Raw genomic sequence first — 24,671 nt, forward strand, 5'->3', positions numbered from 1 at the left:
TATTATTTACTTTTCTACTACTGGGATAAAATACCATAACCAAGGAAGTGTATATCTGGTCCTGCGGTTCCATAGGTATGGATCCATCACTGTCCTGTCAGGGAAGCATGCAGCCATCATCCTGCGGTTCCATAGGTATGGATCCATCACCGTCCTGGCAGGGAAGCATGCAGCCAGCGTCCTGCGGTTCCATAGATATGGATCCATCACTGTCCTGCCAGGGAAGCATGCAGCCAGCAAGCAAGAGGGTAGAGCAAGTAGCTCCTCACATCTTAAACCTCAATGGCCCCAGTGGCAACTCTGTGAACAAGGCCATGCTTCCTAAGCCTCCCAAAACAGCATAGCATCAACTGGGGATCCTGTATTCAAATGCCTGAGGCTATGGAGGGACAGTGTCTGCCTTACACTTCAGGGCCTTTTAATGGGACAAGATAGTCTAATACATCTTCCAGCATCCAGGATCAGAAAAAATATACTACTCAATACATGACTTTGGTCCCAGTACTTGGGAAGCAGAGACATTTGATTCCTGAGAGTTAAGAGTAAGTTTTAGGACAGCCAGGGCTATATAGACCCTGTCTCAAAAAAAAAAAAGTTTACAGGGATCAAGGTGCTGAGGCAAACCTAAAACAGCCCCTAAACACCAGTGTGCACTGTGAGTCACGGGACTGGAGAGACGGCTCACAGCACCTGATGCTCTAGCAGAGGACTTGGGTTCAGTTCTCAGCACCTACGTGGTGACTGTGCAACCATCTATAATTTCAGTTTTGGGAGATCTGATGAGATGACCTCTCCTGGCCTCTATGGGCACCAGACACTCACATGATATATACACACGCCGGCAAAACACTCATACTTTACAAAGTTAATCTTTTTTTTTTTTTTTAAAGATTTATTTATTTATTATGTATACAGAAGAGGGTGCCAGATCTCATTACAGATGGTTGGGAGCCACCATGTGGGTGCTGGGAATTGAACTCAGGACTTCTGGAAGAGCAGTCGGTGCTCTTAACCTCTGAGCCATCTCTCCAGCCCAAAGTTAATCTTTTAAAATGATTTTTTAAAGAGTTATTCATTTCACCCATTTGTCCTGATTCCTAATTTTGGCAACTTAAAATTAACTTGGGTGGGGCTGGAAAAATGGCTCTGTGGGTAGAGCACTGGCTGCTCTACCAGAGCACCCAGATTCTGTTTCTAGAACCCACGTGGCACTCACAACTGTTAATAACTCCAGTTCAGTGGATCCGATATTCTCCTCTGGTTTCTGTGGGCACCAGGCACATGCAGGTGAAACACCCATACACATTAAATAATAAAATAAAACTAGTCAGGTAACAGTCACTGCAAGTACTATTGCAGTGTGCCCTTTTCACACTAGCTCCCTTCCCTAGTTGGGTGATAATACGTAGGCCCAGCTTTGCAGGCTTGGAAAGGTTAAGTCAGTATCAAAACCCGGGCAACCTGGAAATGTTTGTTCTAGGTATATCCAGGGAAGACTGCTCAGACATGGGTTTAAGGCAATAGCTGTCCAGCAACTTTATTAGTTGTCCAGCAACTACACTGGGTGTTCTGGGTCCCAATGTAGCTCCGACCCTCAGGGTGAACTTTCAAGCACAGAAACCATGCCCTGGATTGACATACTTGAGTTAACAAGAACAGTTAGCCAGAAGTGGAATTATAGAAGCCAAAAAGCAAAGTTAGTACGTTTAGAGACTTTCCCAGAACTATAGACTTTGAAGGATTAGGCCTTTGTATTCATTTTTGGCAGGTGGTGGTGTCTACATGCTGAATTTTATAGCCTGAATAGTTTTTCCATCATGGAGTCATGGTGAGGTCTGGGGCACTGTTACATTTCCCACTGGTCTTAGTGAATAAGTCAAATCATGGACTCAACCTATTTTAGTTTAAGATGCAGTCTCAGTGTTAATCCAGTCAGAATGAGAATTAAAGGCCCGGCCAGTGCTGATAACAGAGTAGTTAGCCAGGGGGACCAAGAGAAGAAAGACTGGTTATTCCCCCAACCATGGCAAGATTTTTTTTTCTAAGTACTCCTGATCAGTTAGCATAGAAATAACATTTCCTTCCAAAGCCATACATAGTTTGTTGTTGTTGTTATTGTTGGTTTTTATCACATGAGAAGTCTAAGCCTCTCCAGTTTTATAGGATTATTTCTGCAAGGGAGTCTAACTGTTTGTAATACCTCTAGGTCCTGATCAACCTGTCTACTAGTTTTGAAAGCATCAGAAGAGGCATATTTAGTCGAACCATTGGTACATGCCCACCAAGAAGTCTCAGGGTCTCAGTAATATTGCTGTTATCCAGATGAATTGACCTATAAGGCAGAAGATCAGGCATCAGAATAAGGGGACGTGCTAGATTAAAGTTTTGGATATTAGATAGTTCCAGACCCATGGAAGTCCTCTGACATTAACTTGGGCTGCCCCCAGTCACTGAGTTTTGTCAATCGATGGGCTGACAGTGTGGCTAGTTTCTATCCCTGTGTAGTACAGGGGCTGGGTGTCTAAGCATATTCAGCAATCCTGGCTGATTTTTGGCTGAGAATGATTAACATCCCCAGGGTCCATTCCTGTGGCATAGAGTCTGATTTCCCAGGTTTTTCCTGTTTTCCAAAGGCAAGAATCTTTCAAAGGAATTTTTTCAGGAATCCTTAATTTTTGTAATAGAAACTCCTTTGTTTCTGGCAACTAGGGGGCCCAGCTGCAGGGCATGTGTCTTAGTTTGGGTTTCTGTTGTGAAGAAACTCCATGGCAGCTTTTTTTTAAATTTTTTTATTTTTTATTTTATAATTTAATTTTACATATCAGCCATGGATTCCCCTGTCCTCCCTCCTCCTGTCCTCCCTCCTCCCGCCCTCCCCCAGCCCACCCCCCATTGGTATAGTGGTGAGCATAGCTGCCTTACATGGCAACTCTTATAAGGAAAACATTTAATTGAGTGGCTTACAGTTCGGAAGTTCAGTCCATTATCATCATGGTCAGACACAGTGGCATGCAGGCAGACTTGGTGCTGGAGAAGTAGCTGAGAGTTCTACATCTTGTGCAGGCAACAGAAAGTGGTGTATTTCACTGGCTGTAGCTTGAGCATAGGAGACCTCAAAGCCCATCCCCACCTGACACACTTCCTCCAACAAGACCACACCTACTCCAATAAGCCAAACTGCCACATTCCACTCTCTGGCCCCCAGAGGCTTGTAGCTATATCATAATGCAAAAAAATGCATTCAGTCCAACTTCAGAAGTCCCCATAGTCTGTAACAGTCTCAACAGTGTTTAAAAGTCCAATATTCAAAGTCTCTTCTGAGATTCATTGCAGTCGCTTAACTATAACCCACTGTAAAATAAAAAAGCAGATCACATACTTCCAACATATAATGGCACAGGACACACATTACTGTTCCAAAATGTAAGGAAGGGAGCATAGTGAGGAAATACTGGACCAGAGCAAGACTGAAAACCAGCTGGGCAAACAACCAAACTCTGCATCTCCATGTCTGAGTCAAAGCACTCTCCAGATCTCCAACTCTTTTCAGATTTGTTGACTGCAACACACTTCTTTCTCTTGGGTTGGTTCCACTCCCTGTTAGCAGTTTTCCTAGGCATCCCACACCCTGTCACAGGGCATTTCCATGGCTCCAAAGTTTGAGTAAAACTTTTGTAATGTCTTTTGTGGACAAACAAGTGAAAAGGTTTTGAGACATCTGGAAATGTTAGGGCTGGAGCTGAAGTCAGAGCTGTTTTTAAAGCCTCAACTGCCTTTTGCTCAGTCTCAGTCCCGATTAGGGGCTCAGTGCCCTTCTTTGTGCGGATGTATAGAGGCCTTGCTATTTCAACAAACTGGAAACCAGGGGTAGCCATACCTGGCTGCACCTAGGACTTTCACCTGTCTCTTAGTCTTTGAAGTTGGATTCTGAAGGATGGCAACAATCCTACTCTGAGAAACGCTATTTTTGCTTCATTTTGCTTGGAAGCCAAGATAGGTAGCCTCTGATGTATAAAGTTGGGCTTTCTTAGTGAACATTCTGTAGCCCAAGATCTGTAACTCATGTAACCATCCCCTAGTGGCCCTTTTACAATCTATTTTCCTGGGAACCTCTGACAGAAGGGCAGGAGGTCAGCTCTTGTATCTCATCAAATAGGGTTAGAGATTTTTTTAAAATCCTTGGGGCAACCTGGTCCAGGTAAGTTGCCCACTGCAACTTCCTTCTAGGTCTGTCCATTTAAAAGTGAAGATGAGTTGACTCATCTCTGCCAGTGTGACTGAAGAAGGCCATTTTTTTAGGTCCAAGACAGTGTACACATGTTTCTCTGAAAGAATCAGAGATCTCAGATTTCTTCATAGGCATGAGAGGTGTATTCCAGGGTAACTGGCAGGGCACTCTCTCTCCAAGCCAGGCAATATGGACTGCAGTTTCCCCCTTTGTTTCCAGGGTCATTGGATATTATTTAACCTGGATGGGGTTAGCTGAACTGCTAGGAAATTGGGGTTGTGTTCCAGTCCTGGGGCGGGGGTTCTGCCCACACTCCTGGGAATCTTTGTTATTAGTCTGAGAGATGTCCAACTGTATCTTTTGATTGGAGGCAGAACTTTCAGCTAAGAGATAATCCTTTGACAGAGGGTAAGACACCAAAGTTTGGTGGGTATCTGTAAGACTAACTGTGTCTCGTTATCAGAGAAGCAGATGGTGGCTTTCAGTTTATACAAAAGTTCTCCCAATCAGTTCTCTGTTGTTAAACACCTTTTGAGCTACCTACAGCAACTGGAACCTACTTATACCTTTTCCCCTGATATCTGAGGTCGACTGGGTGACAAAGGAAATCTTTTTAGTAGCTATTTTTAATCCTTTATAAAGGACCTAGCGAAAGTTGTTTCAAGTCTCTTTGGTCAGTACTGGACAAAAGGCAAAATCCATTCTGCCCAGGCTGGGTTGTGTGGCAGTGATTCCCCCCGCCCAGCCCCGGGCATGTTTTTCTGCCTTTTTTCAGAGAATGGTGGGTTTTGAGTTTTTCAGTTATACAGCTCACTGGTTAGTAATATGATATGAGTCATGAAAGGAAACGAAGTGGAATTTTCTTTTTCCTTTAGGCTCAGCCCAGGGGAACTTTTCCGCTTCCCTGGGGCTGCTTAGAGTAGGCACAGAGCAGAGGGAATGCTCAGCTGGGGGAATTACTCCCTGCTCCCTGTGCACATTCTGCTTAGATGGCAGGGGGCCCTAGAAGAGAGGCCCAGCCCCTCCCCACCTCCACACAGGTACTGAGCCAAACAATGAACCCGGCAAGTGCTCCAGCTCTTGAAGTGGGACAGGTGAAAGTTTTTCCCTCCTCTCTACGACCTGGCAGAGCCAAAAGGATTTGGGTCCCCAACAGGAGGGGATACAGGTCTTAATCTAGGAGTTTTCACACCAGAGAAAGCCACTGGTCAATACAGGGAAACAGAACTGACACAGAGACGGATGGGGGAGAAATTAGGGGTGGCCCCACACCGTCTTCCAGCTGAACAGAAGGATCCAGTGACATCTCACATAGATCCCAGACTCTAGATCAGCAGCGGTGTCCGACCTCTCCTATGTGTTCAAACATAATGTGCCTTAACAACACTTACCTCCAGAGGTGACAACCAGGTGAGTTTCTAATTTGTTTCCTTTTGGGGTGAAAGTGTCAGACACCTCTGAAGCATTAGGCAGCAATTGATCAAAGGGAACCCCGGGGGCCTGGAACATCTCAGGTTGCATACCCCCTAGAAGTTCCCTGACCACTTCACTCTTCCTTGCTCCAAGGGGCTCTGAGACTCCTGGTGTCTCAAGGTCTAGTCTCTGGGATCTTGCTGTGGCCTCCAGAAAGATTGTGGGGGTATTCACCAGGAAAGACGGCACAGACATGGGTTTAAGCCGGTACAGAGTCTTTATTAGCCGCCCAGTGATTGCACTGGGTGTTCAGGATCCCAGCATGGCCCCGAGCTCTTGTTTTAGCTTCTGCACAGATTCTGTGCCTTAGTCTCCGCTGTGTCAGCCAGCAGTTGCAACTCTGCAGTTACCAGTGGCGCTGATCCGGCCACGCAGACTGCAGCCTGGCAGGAATTCTGTCCCCCAGGCACCAGCTCTGCTGCTGCTGCTGCTGCTGCTGCTAGAGGGAGCTTTAGTTAAACCTCTATCATTCTATTTATAAATAAGACTAGAGATTCAAAGGCTGGGGTGAAAACGTGCTAGCTCAGAGAGGTTGAGTAGCAACTAGTTAACCTCTTCTTGCTGGCATCTCCTGAAGAGAGTGTCCTTCCTCTCCACCAAACAAAAAAACCCACGCCACTCCAAATCCCTCTCTACTCCTTCCAGTGTGTCTCTCTATCTCTTCCAGATGCCCTCTGATGCTCTATGATTACTTTCTGTCAACTGGTTGCTAACTAAGCATCCTCATCCAAGCTTAACTTCAATTAATTTCTTAATTAATGCAAATACAAACTCGAGGTTCACAGTGCAATTGAATATCACCCAACACCTTTCCGGGTGAGCTTGTAGGCACAAAAACCATGTCCTGGCTTGACATACTTCGGTTAGCAAGAACAGTTAGCCAGAAACATAACTACAGAAGCCAGAAAGCAAGGTTAGTACACTTAGAAACTTTCCCAGAACTATAGATTTTGATAGATTAGGCCTTTGTTTACGTTTTTTGGTAGGTGGTGCTGTCTACAAGCTGAATTTTAGAGCCTGGATGGCACCTCCATCGTGGAGTCAGTTGTGCTAAATTCTGGGGACCCTCTTACAAAACGGTCTCTTAGGGTAGGTGAGTATTTGTCTATGTAGCAAATTATGTTGCCAAGTGGTGGTGGTGCACACCTTTAATCCCAGCACTGGGGAGGCAGAGGTAGGTGGATCTCAGAGTTCAAGTCCAGTCTGGCCTACAGAGTGAGTTCCAGGACAGCCAGGGCAACATAGAGAAACCCTGTCTTGAAGAAACCGAAACAAACAGCAACAACAATAAACAAATTATGTTTGAAGAAGTGGGGGATTTATAGCTCCAGTGATGGTATGTGCTCTTAGTCTCAGCTGAATGGCAGAAGCAGGCAATTCTGTAAGAGTTTGAGGCCAGGCATAGCAAGTTCCGGGTCAGCCAGTGCTACACAGTAAGACTTTGTCAACACACACACACACACACACACACCAGTGCTATAAAGAAAGACTTTGTCAACACACACACCAGTGCTATAAAGTAAGACTTTGTCAACATACACACGCCCGCGCGAAATTGTGAGCCATGTTTTAAGTGTTCTGGACTCATTGGATTGGTGTGGTTAAGAGTAAGATCTGGTAGCTGAGAGCTGGCTCAGCGGTTGACAGCACATGATTTTATAGAGGAGGTCCTCTGTTCCCTTTCCGGCCATCCATCCACATGGCTGCACAACAATGGACTGTAACTCCAGTTCAGATGCCCTTTTCTGGGAGGGGGAAATCATGTTAGCGTAAAGTAGTCAGTATATAACGAGGCGCCGCAGTGCAAAGTCAGGCTCATGGTGTCCTCAGCAGCAAATAGAACACTTAATAGATCGATTCGCTTTACATGCCGGCCTCAAAGTACTGCCATTCATAAGGACCCTAGAGCCCCATCGGGCGATGCAGATGAATCACTGCTTGGAACTAAGCAACCGGCAGAGCGTGAAACAGCCAGAAACGGGGCACGTGACACAGGTCGCGTGAACGTCGAGGTCGGCTCGAGTATATCACAAAAGTCTGAAGACAAACCCGACAGAGACGCAGAATCAGCCAGGTCTTTCCAGCCCCAGCGAGCTGCCGGGTCAAACGCTACCAGCTGGGGGGCCGGAAATTTCCCAGCCCCGTTTCCTCTAGCGTCAGGGCGCACGACCCAGGGCGGGGCAGAACGGGGCTCCACCCCCGCGGCCAGGCGGGACTTCCGGCAAGGGAGTGACGGGCGCGGCCTGGGCGGCGGCGCATCCTAAGGTGGCGGCTGCCTGATCTGATAGCGGCCCGTGGACTCGGGCACCGGAACGAGCCGCGCTGGCGGCGGCGGCGATAGCCGCGATGATGGAGATCCAGATGGACGAGGGCGGAGGTGTGGTGGTGTACCAAGACGACTACTGCTCGGGCTCGGTTATGTCGGAGCGTGTGTCGGGCCTGGCGGGCTCCATCTACCGCGAGTTCGAGCGCCTCATCCACTGCTATGACGAGGAGGTGGTCAAGGAGCTCATGCCGCTGGTGGTGAACGTGCTGGAGAACCTGGACTCGGTGCTGAGCGAGAACCAGGAGCACGAGGTGGAGCTGGAGCTCCTCCGCGAGGACAACGAGCAGCTGCTCACGCAATACGAGCGCGAGAAGGCGCTGCGCAAACAGGCCGAGGAGGTGCGTGGGCCCCGGCCGCCGCGGAGGGGGACCGGGTGGGTAGCGTGGTGCGGCCCGGCCCGGCCCGCAGCATCTGCCGCTGGAAGGGCCGCTTTCTCCATCCTATCTGGACCCGGAGCCCAGCCCGTGCAGGGTCCGGGAGCCATGGGCCCCCGGTCCTGCTCTGCTCTGACCTTGGCTGCCGCCTGCTGGCTCTGGATTTTTATTCCTTCGGTCTTTTGGAGCAAGTTGCCCTAGATGATCGCAGAGTCCAAAAATTCTACTATTTCTCTTCTGTAATGCTCTTCTATTTATGATGGGAAGTCGCTTCTTATATGAGGTTAAATTCCATTTCAGTGAAGTTGACACAGTCTGAGAGACGATTATTGAAATTAAAAGTCCTTTTGATATTTTGGCTTCTTAAATTAGTGGCCCCGTGTCCCGGTTAGAATAAAAGCTTTTTTTCCCCCCCTTATATTGAATCATCCCTACTTACTGTGGTTTGCTTTGCTTTTGACCGTGGAGATGCTGTTTCTGAATTGAGGTGCACAGGCATCACTTGACTGGCTTCCTCAAGTTCTCAACATAGGGGGTTCAAACATTCTTGGGATGCGAGGAGGAGGGCTCAGGGTGACCTCAGACATTTTACGGAGGAGGGAACTGGCTTCAGAAAGTGTCAGGGCTAGACCAAGGTCACACACTGACCACTTTTGAAAGGACAGGCTAAGGTCTAGGGTAGACCTTGGCACCAGCCCGAGCTTATCCTTCGGGGTCATATTGCTGCACAGTGGGGCAGTTAGTTCCCCAGAAGTCTGCAGGGTTTGGTCCTTGTAGCCCAACCCTGGAGCTGTGACTTGTGCCTTCTCTCCATCTCCATTGTCTTGAACTCTCTGGGGACTTTTGGTACATTGACAGAGAATTCGGGTATTTCTTTTCCCCTCGCCTCTGTACTTACGTAGTCCAGATCACGGATGTGGAGGAAAAGGAGAAAATGAAGGTGGACAGCCGGAAAGCTGAGTTGGAACCTTATAATTTAAAAAAACGGGCTCTGCGTGGAATAGGCACCTGCTCTCTGTGGTGTTGACACTGCTCCCAGGGAAGATGCCTCTGCCCTCCAGTTGAATCACAAGCTGGGCTCAGCAGTCAGTGTCCATGTGGCCTGCTGCAGACTGTAGCACTGCCAAGATCCAGCTCTTTAGAGAAGCTGGGCAAAGCAAGAAGTAAACAAATGCTGGGCAGGCCAGGTGGAAGCTGCTGTTAAATGCCCATACTGTGCCCTTGGAGGGACCTCCGGTGAGGTTAAAGCTAAAGAGTGACTGAACACTGTAAACAGTTGGCATTCTAGCTGTTTTGTGGAATGAAGTAGGTGGTTATCTTCAGTTCTGTAAAAACCAAACAAAACACCACACACAGCTGTGCACTAGTGGCCCGCTTCTTTTTCTAGACAGGGACTTGTGATCAGATGGGTGGATGTGTCAGGAGCTATGCATCTCTGGATGCAGACTTGTCACGGTGCAGAAGAGTGCTGTCCCAGGCACCTCGCTTGTTCAGTCTTAGTCAGCGGTCAGTAACCTGAGCTGCTAGCAGCATTTGGAGAAGACAGAATCTTCAAGGTTTTTGTTCGTTTGTTTGTGTCTGTTTTTCAAGACAGAGTTTCTGTGTAGCCCTGGCTGTCCTATAACTCACTCTGTAGACCAGGCTGGCCTCTAACTCACAGAGATCTGCCTGCATCTGCCTCCTGAGTCCTGGGATTAAAAGTGTGTGCCACTGCCCTGCACGCTTTTAAACATTCTTAGAGAAAACATCTTAGCCCTCCACTTCTTACCCTGATACCAAGTGGTTCATTCTCTAGAACTCAGGACCTGGGAGGAGGGACTCAGCTGTAGTTTGCAGATGCCAGTCTGGCCTTCCTACCCTCAGGGACCACACATCTTTCCCAGCTTCTCTCAGACTTTCAGTTGTAGCTGTCTCGTAAAGTGAGTGGGTTGCCAGAAGTAATGAATCAGTTTCACCACAAGTATCACTGTAGGCCACTGGTGTCCCAGAAAGAAAATTGTGGCAAGGTGAATTTAGCAGTGAGGGCAGAGTTCCTAATAGAGTTTCAGGTCTACCTTAGATTGCATGGCTTAGGCCTTGTGATCTGTTGAGTTGTTACTGATTGGGAAGATTCTAATAGGAAGTAAGTGTTTTTTATCCCAAAGTCCTTTCTCACTGGAAGAGAAAAGGATTAGAAAGGGGCAGCCTACTGTGCTAGCCTTTTCTTTGCAGTAGATAAGCACTCAGATCATAGGAAGAAAAATTACATTTTATTTTGGGCAGGGGTCAGGGGGTTTGAGACAGGGTTTCTCTGTATAGCCTTGGCTGTTCTGGAACTTGCTGTATTGACCAGGCTGGCCTTGAACTCACAGAGAGTTCCAAGCACTGGGATTAAAGGTGTGAGTCACCACTGCCCAGCAAAAAATTATGTTTGAGAGACAGAGAATTAAGTGTCTTTATTGCCTATAAGTCTTCTTTACCCTAAAGAATGTGCTAGGAAGCATTCTTTAGCTCATCTCAAGCAACTCAGGTAGGTTCTTTGGACATTTACTGATGATGTGGCATTTGCTGCTACACAAAGACTCCAAATGGAAGACTTTGATCCAAGATTTATTTTTTCCTAGTTAAACAAGAATAGTCATGATCATAGAAAAACATTTGCATGTGATTAAATGGGGGCAGGGGTAATCTGAACACCAAACCTACTTAATAAATAGTACCTTTCATAAGTGAATTAATGCGTTAAATCAGGAATTTGTGTTTTTATTTTCATATTACAAATAGTATATTCACCGCTGCTTGGACAACATATGATCTCTTTTTAAAAAATATTTTATTTATTTTTATGTGCATTGGTGTTTTGCCTGCATGTATGTCAGCATGAGATTTCCTGGAACTGGAGTTACAGGCAGTTGTGAGCTGCCATGTGGTGGATACTGGGATTTGAACCTAGGTCCTCTGGAAGGCAGTCAGTGCTCTTAACCACTGAGTCATCTCACTAGCCCCAGCTTGTGGTTCCTTCAGTCACATTAAGAGCAGTTGTTTCCTAATGTACTAAAAAATTAAACCCAGGTCCCCTTGAATGCTGAGCTACACCTCCAGCTCCTAACATTGATTTCTATGGAAGAAGCTGTTAGGCTGTGGTAGTCAGAGCTGTCTTTCCTTTTGCCTCCCCAAGTTGTTCCAGTGTAGCAATGCTGGAGTCACCAGGAGGAAAGCAGAGTCGTTTCCTCCGTGTTGTGCCCAGAGCTTCCTCATACATGGTATGCAAGTGCTCATCCCCCTAAGTGACACCCTTGTTCCAAGAAATTCTAAAAGATGGAAACCAATAGAAATAGGTACAGAAACTGTGTGCAGCCAGAGAGAACACAGGACTGGCCAACTGGAGTCTTGAGCCCCTAGACTGATGCTTTATTATGTATTGTTGTGATGTCTTGTGTGTCAGAAATCCACTGTGGCAGCACAGACAACAGGGCTGAGGACCTGTAATAGAGGTCAGTTCTTCCAAATTCTAGATTTAAGTAATATGCTTTTTAAAACTTTGTTTTTAAATAATACACAGAAAACATGCAAAAATAATATTCTTCACCCAGAGTCCCAATGTGAGCTTTCTTCCATGTTGCCTTTTCCCCCCTCTATCACCCTCCTAAGGCCTCTTAAAGACTCCTGCAGTGAGTGTCCTTGCAGTCTCCTATATTTGAAATAGTTCCTCATTTCTGCTGTTTGCAACCTCAAAACATGAGGACCACTTACGTCTGTCACTTTTCAAGGGGTGCCTTGGTCTGGCTTTCATGCCACCTAGTAACCAGACCCATCTTCTAGAAAGAAAGCTAGCGCTACTGAGATTGTGACATCCTTGTCATGTGAAAGATGGTGCCTTGAAGGGGCATGAGACCCAGGATGATACCCCTTTCTCAGATTCCTACTTTAAGTGGGAAGAGGCCTGTTCTTCTCTTAGCCTTTGCCCTCCTACCTTCCCAAGTGCTGCTTCTATCGCTTTACCCTGGAAAGGTTTATCAGACTACTTCTGCCGCTGCCGAATCCCCTCCCACCCTCCAACTTCTAGCATCTGACAGTGTATGGAAGAGAACATGAACATTCCCCATCATGCACCAACTCTGAAGAGTTTAGTATCTTGGCTTATGTCTGTTCCCCCCCACTCTCCTGCCCCCGGAGTTATTCTCTTTTCCCTACCTGCACCCTCAAAGAGATGCTAGCCCCGTGTGATGGGAAAGAAAGCCAGCTTCTTGTTTCTGTGCACATCTCTCCACACTAATGTTTCAGTTCCTGAGGCCTAAGGACTGTCTCTTTGGAGCAACCATTCTGCCATACAAACTTCCTGTGACAATGGGCCTGCCCGTTTTATACTATCCAGTTCAGTAACCACTGGCTACAGTGGCCTTTGAGCATTTTCACTGTGACTCTTGGAACTGTGGAAGTAGGCTTTGTTTTTTCTTTTTCTTTTTCTTGTGCTGGGAATGGAAAACAAGACCCCAAAGCATGGTAGGCAAGTTCTCTACTATTGAGCCACATGCTCAGCTTCTGCTTTTCATTCCTTTTAACTTGAATTGAAACAAACAATGTGGCCACGACAGCCATACAGTATATCTGTCTGTCTGTATGAGCAGTCTAACTGAGTTGACTTCATATAAGAGCAGGTGATTACTGTTTTTAAGTTAGCATCAGACAAGAAAAGAAAGTGCTTAAAACAGGTTTGGACCAGGCATGGTGGCACACGCTTCAGATCCTAGCACTCGGGAGGCAGAGGTGGGCGGATTTCTGTGAGTTAGAGGCCAGCCTGGTCTACAAACTGAGTCTTAGGACAGTCAATACTGTTCCACAGAGAAACCCTGTCTCAAAAAACTAAAAAACAAGACCCCTCCCAAACAAAACAAAACAAAACAAAAACAAACAAACAAACAAAAAACCCCAAGCCCATAGGTTTGTATTTTTCAGTGGACATTTTCCAGTTAGAGATCTACTCAAGCAGTTGTGTGGAGACCAGGTAGAGACTGCTGTGTGACTGACGGTGGGAGGAGGAGGTGCCAGCTGTCTAGGAAACAGCCCAGAAGGTGATGAATTCTCACTGGGCTGGGAAGAGGACTGCTAGGGAAATCCCTAGTGCCTGGAAATCAGCTGTGCTATTGGACACAAGGTTGAATCTCTGATCGTGAGCTTTATTGCGTCCTTTAGTCTTGTTTTTGGAGGGTAGAGGTTAACTCTTATTGAGGTCTCATTGACACACACTGACTGTGCGCTTAGTGTCCAGTTTGACTTTGAACACTTACGTAAGCCCCTGAAGTCTTACTGTTCTAGAGTTCTCCCAGATCTTGTTCTCTGCTTTTCTCTGCCTCCTCACCCCCATGACGGTTTACCTGCGATCTTTAATGTTCATCTTGTAGGACTTTAACTAAATGGACTTACGCAGGGTGAACTTTTGTCTGCCTTTTCACTGAGCTTCGTGATTTTGAGATTTGTTGAGGTTGTTGCCTGTGACACATTGAATACCTGTTATAGATAAGATATTTGGGGGACAATAAGTTAAATGTGACATGCCTCTATCTTTAAGGATGTCCTTCCATTTGGTGATGTTTCTCTGAAAGATTCCTGAACTCAACAGGGACAGATTCGAAGCTGTGCCTCTTATGAAAATGGAGCACCCTTTCTCACTGAGCTTCTTAGGTCTCCTATGGATTTGAAGTGTCATTCCTTCTATTCTCTGCCTCGTTTGGGGCTCTTGTCCTATTTTGTCTTAGCTAGCCTTTTTCTTACCCTTCCTCCCTCTCAGCAAATACCTAGAAAAGCACACAATCCTACAGACACACACTTAGTCATAGCTCTGTCTGGCTCATATGTAGAATGCTGCTATTTTTTTTTAAGTTTAGAGTGTGTGTGTGTGTGTGTGTGTGTGTGTGTGTATGAGGTTTGTATGAAGGTAAACAAGTGCATGCATGTGGAGGTCAGAGATAATGCTTCTCACCGTCTGCCTTGTGGAGGAAGGGTCTCTCTTATTTCTGCTGCTGTCTTGCATATTCAGGCCAGCTAGCCCAAAAGCTTCTAGGAGATTCTCCAGTCTTTGTCTCACATCTCACTTAAGATGAATACCACAATATCCAGCTTATTTGTGGGTTACAGGGATCCAATTCAGGTTGTCAGGCTTCATCCTTTTTTTTTTTTTTTCCAGTTTGTTGAGATAGGGTTTCTCTGTATAACAGCCCTGGCTATCCTGGAACTCGCTCTGTAGACCAGACTGGCCTTGAACTCACAGAGATCCGCCTACCTCTGCCTCCCAAGTGCTGGGATTAAAGGCGCCACCACCGCCCAGCTGGTTGTCAGACTTGTATGACTAGTGCTTTTACCCACTGAGCCATCTCCCTGGCCTTAAAATGCTTGTTTCTTGAAAGCAAGGGCCTGTGTCAACTGAAGCATTAGAACATCTCCCTAGTAGGTTATCACATCAAAATGTGGGTAAAGCTGGACCAGATTAGGAAGGGGCTGGAGAGATGGCTCAGTAGTTAAGACCATGTACTGCTTTTGCTGAGGAACAACAAGTTCAGTTCCCAGCACCCATATTGGATGGGTTACAATCACCTATAACTCTAGCTCCAGGGGATCTGATACCCTTTCTACACTGTGGGCACCTGCACTCATAAGTGCATGCACAACTCACTATATGAAACAAAATAAGTATTTTTTAAGAAGGAAGAAACCAACCCAAACTAGGGAAAGGGCCACAGAGAATAAAGATTTCCTGAAAAGGGCATCTTCCCCAACTCCCACCCCGAGAAATATTTTCAATAAGGAAGACACTTCGATTTCAGTTTTATCTTCATTTTTCTTACCTCGCTTGTATCACTCTTGCTCCCTCCCACCTCCTTTCTGTTTTGTTGTTGTTAATTGGGTTGGTATTTGGAGACAAGGTTTCATTGTTCAGCCCTGGCTGGTTAGTATGCACTGGCTGGCCTAGAACTCATAAGGTAGACCAGGTTTGCTTTGAACTCACAGAGATCTGCCTGCCTCTGCCTCTCAAGTATTGAGATTAGAAGCATGAGCCACCACACTCAGCCCTCAAAGCAGTTTTTTAAGACAGTCTTATTCTCTAACCTAGGCTGGCTTTGAGCTTGCAGTAGTACTGTCTTGGCCTTCTAAGGGCCTAGATTATAGGCGTGAGCTGCCACACCTTTTTTTTTTGGGGGGGGGGGTTATTGTGGTGGGTTAGTTCGTTTGTTAAATTTATTCATTTTATATGTCTTGACGTTTCGTCTGCATGTGTGTCTGTGTAACTGCCTACGTACCTGGTAACCAGAATACCAAAAGACCCCTGAGACTAGAGTTACAGATAGTTGTAAGCCATGTTGGAAATCGAACTCCAGATGCTGTGCAAGAGCAGCCAGTGCTCTTAACCACTGAGCCATCCCTCTAGTCTCTGAGACAAGGGCTCATGTAGCCTAGGCTAGTTTCAAGGTTACTATTTTGCTGAGGCTGGCCTTGAGCACCAGGTTATATTCTCACCCCCTATCCCAACCCATCCCCAGCCCCAGTTTTTTCAAGACCGGGTTTCTCTTTGTTTCCCTGGCTGTCCTGGAACTCGCTCTGTAGACCAGGCTGGCCTTGAACTTAAATATCTACCTACTTCTGCCTCCTAAGTGCTGGGATTAAAGGCATGTGCCACCATCTCCATGCTATGATTTTATTCGTTTCTTTGATTGCTTGTCCTAAAAATCAGAGTGCATTAAATCAGTGTTTCAAGTGGATACTGGATGGATTTTTAGCATGAATATGAGAAACACTTGCTGCATTCCTGTATGGCCATACTACTAACTCACATCTAATATTTGAATATAGAACTATCCCTGTTCTTCCTGTGCTGCCTAATAGTTCTTGAAGATAGTGTCTATAGCACCAGCCTCCTAACTCTTAGTTTCAGACCTAGGTAGTTCTATAGTGTGGGAGATGTAAAGTTGGCCATAAAGAAACATCTAATGTTAGGGTTTGCTGTCCCAACTAGCCCTGGATAAATACTTGATGGATATAGATGCCCCTATTGGTACCAGAATGTAGCCAAAGGTGATGGCACAGGCTCAGAAGCCCAAGTTGCCCCCAGCTCCTTGCCTGTCTGCTTGCTTAAGACAAGAGACCCATAGGCACATTTTTCTTTTGGAAATTCATTCCCTTTCTCCCTATCCATAATGTGAACGAACCTGATTTTTGATTCCTCTGTGTTCACTTCTAACACACTAGATGAGTTCCTATGGGTGTTCCTGGGCTACAGAACTGTGAGAGAGAAGAGGTTCACCTTCTCAGTAAAGCATGCTTGGTTTAGGAAAGCTGTCACAGCCACATGCGTCCCATTGTAAGAGATTGCATAGCCAGCACTCTGCATCCTGCGAGTCCTGAATGCTGACTTCCATCGTCACCTTTTATGTTTGACAGGGATAGAAAGTTGACTTCTTCACTTCACATTTTATATGTAAAATGGGAAGAACAATTTCATTTCATGGAATTCTTAAAACAAACAAAAAAGGCTGACTAGTTTATATGTATTCTTCAAATAGTAATTGTATCCAGTTGATTTACAATCACTTGTTTTCATTGTTGTGTATCTGCATATACACACAAAGGACCCCCCTGCATTTTGCTGGCTATGGGGTATTCTTCCTTCAGTTTACTTGTGAAATGTCCTTAATCCCATGTAGACTTCCTTCTGGCTGCAGTCTCTTCCCTCCCAGCTCCTTCCTCCCCTCCTCTGGGGTTTTACACTCTCACTGGCTATACAGGATGAGTCATCCTTCCTTCACTGGAGCTCAGTGCTCCAGCACAAAGACCTTGGGCAGGCTGCAGCACGAGAGACATCAGACTGATCAGACAGCTGTGGACGGAGCGTAGGTGGGTTATTATATGAAGCATGGCCCTAGCCAGAAACTGAGGCCTGAAGTTAAGGTTAGCTTTATATTCATGTCCTCTGAGAAGCTTTTTATGCTTTTAAAGCCCACCAGGTATTTATGCTTCCTACAGATGGAATTTCTTGGTCACATTACAGTTTCTTGTTCAGTACTTAAACACACTTCCTTCTTCAGCCCTTACTGCTGTAGGAATCACACCAGGTATCCATCACAATGGCGCTCAGCTGAGACAGTGTCCATGCCCAGGGTCTGCACAGTGGGTGGTGATTCCTCTTTGGGCCTGATTAGAGTGTCTTTCATTTGCAGAGTGGTTTCTTTTCACTTGGTTTGATGATGATCAATGATCAGAAACTCCACAGGCTGGAGTAATGATTGATCCTGAGCTAAGGGATGATTGAAATGCAGATTAATGGGGCTGGAGAGAAGGCTCAAGGGTTAAGAACATTGGCTACTCTTCCTGAGGACCCAGGTTCTATTCCCAAAACCCAAGTCAGCTCACAACTGTCTGTAACTCCAGTTCTGGGGGATCCGATGCTCTAGGATCCTACCTGCATGTGGGACACATAAGCTCACACAGCCACACACACCCACATATTCATAAAAATAAGAGGTAAATAATGAAATGGAGATGAGGAGAAAAATTGCCTTTCATTTAGAAGTTTTGGTGGGTTTTTTTTGTTTTTTGTTTTTGTTGTTGTTGTTGGGGTTTTGTTTGGTTGGTTGTTTTTTTGAGACAGGGTTTCTCTGTGTAGCTATCCTGGAACTTGCTCTGTAGCCCAGGCTGGCCTCAAACTCACGGAGTGCTGGGATTAAAGGCGTGTGCCACCACCGCCCGGCATGAACTTGTGCTTTTTCATGTGAGAGGCTGTTGTCACCTTCTGACCTTTTGTCTTTCCCATGCATAGAAATTCATTGAATTTGAAGATGCCTTGGAGCAAGAGAAGAAAGAACTCCAGATCCAGGTAGAACATTATGAGTTTCAAACACGTCAGCTGGAGCTAAAGGCCAAAAACTATGCAGATCAGAGTAAGTGGCTAGCAGGAGCCTTGAGTTGCGACTGCATGTATATTTTAAAACTGACCTTGGGTAGAATTCACAAGTATTGATTAAAGGGGGTGGGTGCCTAAGGTGGTCTTGTTTGCATTTCACCCTGATTCTCAACTGTTGCTTCTGTCTTCATCGCACACCTGTATTTCCATAATCAGCCTCAAGTCCTTTGTGGAAATAGTCTTTGTGGCATAGCACACTTTTGCTTTACTGTGTAATCTCAACACTCATACCCTCAGTTTTCCTGTGGTTCTAGAGAACCAAGCACTGTGGCCTTGAGCCCTGGCTGATCTTTGTAAAGCTAAAGATGACTGTACTGATAGAACCACTGTTTTAGTGACAGTTCCTAAGGGACCTGCAGGCTTGCTTTCTGTTTGCAAATAGTAGCCACTGCCTGCTGCTCATCTCAGACCTTGATCCTCAGCACAGTAGCCTCTAAGCCTCAGTCTCCCTGTTAAGCCAGGGTTTTCCCCTTTCCCAAATTCTGGTCAAAAGTATCTACAGGAAAGGTGAAAGGGTGCTTTTAAAAATTAAAAACTATAAGAACAATTGTTTTAACTTCAAAAGCTGCATTTAAAGGACTGGAGATTAATTATTAAGATTGTATGCTGCTCTTCCAGAAAACCTGATTTGGTTCCCAGCACCCACATTAGGCAGCTTACAACTGCCTATAACTCAAGTTCAAGGAGGTTTGGATGTCCCTAGCCTCCTCAGGCACCTGCACTAATGTGCACAACCCTCCCACCCCACTCCTACATGTACACGATTTAAAATAATAAAAGTAAATCCTTACAACTTTACTTAAACTATAGTGTTGCTATTACAGCTACCCACTAAGTGTTTTTTGTTTTCTTTGAGACAGTTTCTCTGCATAGCCCTGGCTATCCTAGAACTCACTCTGTAGACCAGGCTGACCTCAAACTCACAGAGATCTGCCTGCCTCTGCCTCCTGAGTGCTGGGATTAAAGGCGTGTGTCATCACACCTGGCTTCAATATTTTTTATAATTCAATATTTCAATGATTAAAACACATTTGCCACTTTATTTGGTTACTTTGAGAAATAGCTACCTTCATTTCTCTGCGAAAATAAAATTGAATTGGGGGAGAGAAAAAAAACTGGCTTAATAGGTTGGGTTTGACCTATTCCAAGGCTGAGACTTAGAGGTTACTGTACTAGACTAACACCCTGCTAGGGATCAGAGTCTGAGTGTGAGCAGTGGGCAAGCTGCTTCTGTACATGCTAGTATTTGCAAACAGCAAGTAAACCTAAAGGCCTGTTTTGGTCATGTACAATAAACCTCATACTTATACAGGTGCTGTGACTTTCCTTTTGATTGGAGTATTTCACATGTGAAAATTTACTGGCTCTTTTCTTAGAAAGGAAAAGAGGCCAACTGAGATTAGTAGGTAGTGATTCTTCAGGCCAACATGAGGCCTGAGGGCCAAATGGAAGCTATCAACCAGACAGTAGCTGCACAGACATCCAAGCAAGGGCCCACAGGAAGGTCTTGGGGTCTAATACTGGTTCCTTCCAGAAACATATATAGACAGACAGAGACAGAGACAGGCTGAGTTTGAACACAGCCTGACATGGGTAGACCTTTTGCTTCTTGGGCAGCCAGCTAAGTGTATGCTGTTTTAGTTAGTGTAATAACTTGCCAGTGTCTATAAATCATGTATATAAATCACATGTGTTCTGTGCCAGTGTATAAGTCATGTGTAGATTGGGTACTGGTATCTATAAGTTACATGTGCAATGCTAGGTACTAGACTCTTCTAAGTTATGGGATTTGGATATTGGTGTCTATATTGGATGCTGGTGTCCCTAGGTCATATGTGTTGGGTTCTGATGTCCCTGGGCCCCATATGCATTGGGCTTCATGTGTGGTGTGTACTGGTGTCCCTGGGTGCTAGTGTCTATGGGTCTAGTGTGTGTTGGGGCCTAGATCCTATTTGTTGTTGGGTGCTGGTGCCCATGATTTGGACTCCTTCAAGAAAAAATGGAGCTGACTTTGCCTTGAGCTGATACCTATGCTGAACTTCAGAAAGAGGTCCCCACACTACTATTGATTTACAGATGCAGGATGAGCAGCAGTAGCCTCCACAGATACCGCCTGGCACATCTACATTTCCAGGTCACAGAACGCAGCATAGTCTGAAATGAGATGTGGAGCCATGTAATTTGTTAAGTCAGTTTAGAAAAGACATCAGGAGGCCAGGAGAAAGTGATAATGGAAGCCGGTGAGGGACCATACCACCCAAGGTCCAGGACACACAAGTTTCACATGTCCTGTCTTGTTTTATCCGTCTTCATCACTTAGTGGGCTACAGAGACAGAAGTACAGAGCAAGGCACACAGGGATAGTGGCATGTTGACTATACTAGGAAGACCCAGGGACAGGTTTCCTGGCCAATACTGCCAGTTATCTTACTAGTCAGTTGTACTTTTTAGACAGGTACATGCCACAGAAGAGGGAACCATTCAGGTTGTCACCAGTTTTTGTTAGTAACCTAGAGAAAACAAGTTCAGCATTGATGTGTATAAGGAATGCTGTTCATTTCATCATACACTTCTGAGTTCTGTCTGTCTTTAACATGATTCAGATTATTCACTTGAGTTTTATCTCTTTTCATGAGCTTCTCACTTCTTTTGTTTTAAAAAAGACTTATTTATGTATTCATTTGTTTTAGGGGTATTGGGGGTGGAACCCAGGGCTTTGTTCATCATACTAGACAAGTAGTCTACCACTGAGTTCTCACTTCCATCTACTCTTGGCACATGCTGTGAGTTTTGCCTATGTTTTGGAAACTTCTGACTATCATAAGCAGATGCTTTTGTAAGTTCTACCCATCCTGGTTTCCTTTACAGTAGGATTGAGCGTTCTCACATGTGCAGTACATACTACATGCCACTTACCTTGACCAGCCAATCATATTCTGCATGTAGGACTCTTACCAAGAGCAAAGCACCCTTTCTGAACACAAAGTGCTGCCCTGCTGTACCATGTACCAGGGTTTGGTTACAGTCCAGAGGACATGTACTAAACTATATAGATTGGACTGCAGCTGACACAGTGGTTGTATTTTCCAGTTTCCCGATTGGAGGAACGGGAATCGGAGATGAAGAAGGAGTACAATGCCCTGCACCAGCGGCACACAGAGGTAGGTGCTAGTGGACCCCCTTCTGGGGTGAGAGTAGGTATTAACTGCTAAAGCTGCACTTAGCATTGGCTGCTGATCTTTGGTCACTTCTTCTAAAGCCTTTGTTGTTTGGTAGAAAGCTGTTTACTCATGTTTCTTAGATTCTTGTTCCCTAAATGAGTTGTTTTATTCAAGCACAGCACTTCTGAACTATAGCATTTGGGAGTTCAGTGGGTGACACTAACAGAGATTTCCCTCTTGACAGATGATCCAGACCTACGTGGAACACATTGAAAGATCCAAAATGCAGCAAGTTGGGAGTAGCGGCCAGACAGAAAGCAGCCTGCCAGGGCGGAGGTAGGTGGGCTGAGTGGGCAGGGCCTAGTGGGCAGGAAGAGGGAGTGGCAGGGACATGGGCAGGAATATGCATAAAGGTGGACGTGGCTTCTGATGTAACTGGAGGCTTAGGTTTGTGCCTGAAGCTCAGGAAGATTGTATACAGTCTGTCCTTGCTCTTTATGGAATCTGATTTTGCAAATTTTCCTATTTATTAAAATATATTTGAAAACTTGCCAATCAGTGCTCACATTGCTTTCATAGCTATTTGCATACTGTGGAGTGTGGGGTTTGAGCCAAAGGATGGGCTCTTGACCAAGATCTGAACTCCTATATAGATGCTAGTGGGAGGGACTGGGAGGATCTGAACGGCTTCCTTTCAGAAGTACAGAGAGGCCTTGACCTGATAATGTGGCTTTGAAGCAATGAGGGCTTTAAACAGTCACCTAACACTTTTTATCTTATTTTCTTATTTGTCCTAAATGTATATGTATCATCTGGTAGAGTCAATCCAGATGAGTTATGGGATCTAAAACTTAAGATCTACATAAAATATGTACATATTCCCCTTGGGGCAGTAGCTTCGTGTTCTTCCTCTGTGCTCTAAAACAGACATATCTAGCCTGGCCCATAGACCACATGGGTCCTGAGATAGCTGTGAATGCAGCCCAACACATTGGTAGATGACAACATCATATAGTAATGTCAAAAGGGTTGACACCACTGCTCTAGAATGTACTATTATTAATCAACTTTTTTAGGAGAAGAATGATGGGCCACTTTGCTCAGCCCCTGTCCCTGCACCTCATGTAGGGTAGGATGTTGTCCACAGACCTCCTTCCCCTAGGTCCCTGTTAGGCCCAAGTTCAGGATTTGGTGCTAAGCATGGATTCTTTACACTTTCTGTCTGAGTCAGGAGATCTAGAGAGCAAGTATCAGAGTTCTTATCCAGGGCATCCCTAGTTTGAGAGTTGAGTGATTAGAGATGACATTAGTCAAGTGTGGGAGGGGCAGGAGCCAGAATCACACATTGAACCAGGCATCAATCACCCTATTGCTCTGTTGTCCCAAGTTCCTGCAGCTGAACCTTTTGAAGTCAAGTCCAGACCAGAGAAAGCCTCTAGTCACTTCACAATAAGGCTGCATTTTCCTCTCGCTTGCCTGTATGCATTATATCTACAAATGAGAAGGTTCAAGATATAGAGCTCTGGGCTTCACCAACCACTTTCTGAGTGACTGGCAAAGCTGTCCTCTTCAGCATGCCAGAATCTTTGACGTGAAAATAAGAATGCACTTAATCAGATCTTGTAGACCTGAAGAAGGTAGGGAGGGGCTGGATGTGTGTTCTCTGACATGGTGCTGCTACTTCTAGCAGGAAGTAGAATCTGCAATATTTACAGTCAGTTCTGGTCTATAGACAGGGTACAAGCAGTTTGAATAGATCCCAAGCACTAAGAATTAGTGAGACAGGTTGGGGATTTAGCTCAGTGGTAGAGTGCTTGCCTAGCAAACGCAAGGACCTAGGTTCGGTCCTCAACTCTGGGAAAACAAAAACAAAAACAAAACAAAACCCATGGGGATTGTGATAGGAATTGTATCGGGCTGGAGAGATGGCTCAGAGATTAAGAGCACCGACTGCTCTTCCAGAGGTCCTGAGTTCAATTCCCAGCACCCACATGGTGGCTCACAACCATCTGTAATGAGATTTGGCACCCTTTTCTGTATACGTAATAAATAAATCTTTTTAAAAAAAAAAGAATTAGTGAGACAGTATGGATGAAATTTTGGTGATATATAACCCTGGCAGTTTATTATTGCTGAATGAAAAGTAGAAGTATTGAACTTCATACTGTCAGTTGCTGGCCCAGGAAAACTCCTTCCTTGCAAACTATGACACTTTCACATTGTGCCCTCAGAAAATTTCCAATTTACCAGGCTGACCTTATAATCAGTAATCTTTAAGGGAACAGAGATGGTATCTGAATTTGGTGGAAGGGTTGGGAGGTTTGGCATGTTTGTTTCTGGCTGTAGCATTCCAGAACCTTCTTGCCAGCATGTCCTTCAGGAGAACATCTTGTAGCCAGGCATGATTGCTCAAGTCTGTATTCTGATCACTTCGGAGTTGAGGCAGGAGGAAAGCCCGTGTTAAAGGCCAGCTAAGATTACATACTAAGTTCCTGGGTAGCTTAGGCCTCAGAGTAAAACACTATCTTAAAAAACAAAAAGAGAATTGCTTGGCAGCTTTATGATTGAAAATGTGGGGGAATCATGCCCAATGTATCACAGGAAGCTGATCAACATGACTTAGACCCAGGATTGCAGACTGCATGTACCCAGCATCTTATGTCACAGGTGGGTACTCCAGGTCCTGTGGTTCTCTAGAAATAGATCCTGTGAGCTCAGCCAAAACTAAAGGTGGGCTGTGTTGAAAGACATGTAGGCGGCAAAGCTGACCTCTAAGGACTGTGATCATCACCATGGGCCAGGTCAGGTTACCTGTTTTTCCTTTGGAAAAGAGACACCACAGCTTCAGGCAGGTTGGGCTTTGCTATGTGTATCTACTTGGTGAAGGAACTTGCTACCAAGGTATTCTCTGGACCCATAGCTTTGTGTAGTCTATATTAGCTGGGTATCCAGAGCCTTTACTTCTACCCATGGCTTCTCCCTCATAATCAGATTTTGTCTCCATCTCTGGCAACCAGGCTGTGGGAAGCATGTCTCCTACCTGAGAGGAGTTTAGCACCCTTGGGCTGGTGCTGCTTCCTGACCTTTTTTCCCTAAAAGAACCAGCATGCCCTTGACATGCTTTATGAGAAGGGGATCTGTGAATCTCTTCTGTCTGTGGCCATCTTTTGTTCTCTGG

At 45.5% G+C, this 24,671-nt stretch overlaps 1 protein-coding gene across 16 annotated transcripts in view; it reads left to right on the plus strand.

Annotated features, from left to right (window-relative positions):
• Positions 1-7,670: 7,670 nt before the first annotated feature.
• The window catches only part of Mapk8ip3 (mitogen-activated protein kinase 8 interacting protein 3), a 42,209-nt gene continuing 25,208 nt past the window's right edge, over positions 7,671-24,671 (plus strand). For all 16 annotated transcript variants that reach the window (XM_076577532.1, XM_076577536.1, XM_076577534.1 and 13 more), the window contains exons 1-4: positions 7,671-8,365; positions 18,189-18,309; positions 21,423-21,493; positions 21,738-21,829. In XM_076577532.1, the coding sequence (XP_076433647.1) occupies positions 8,048-8,365; positions 18,189-18,309; positions 21,423-21,493; positions 21,738-21,829 (602 nt within the window). In that variant the 5' untranslated portion in view covers positions 7,671-8,047. The remainder of the gene's footprint in view (positions 8,366-18,188; positions 18,310-21,422; positions 21,494-21,737; positions 21,830-24,671) is intronic.

The sequence above is a fragment of the Peromyscus maniculatus genome, chromosome 8 (genome assembly GCF_049852395.1).
Source record: "Peromyscus maniculatus bairdii isolate BWxNUB_F1_BW_parent chromosome 8, HU_Pman_BW_mat_3.1, whole genome shotgun sequence".
Lineage (NCBI taxonomy): Eukaryota > Metazoa > Chordata > Mammalia > Rodentia > Cricetidae > Peromyscus > Peromyscus maniculatus.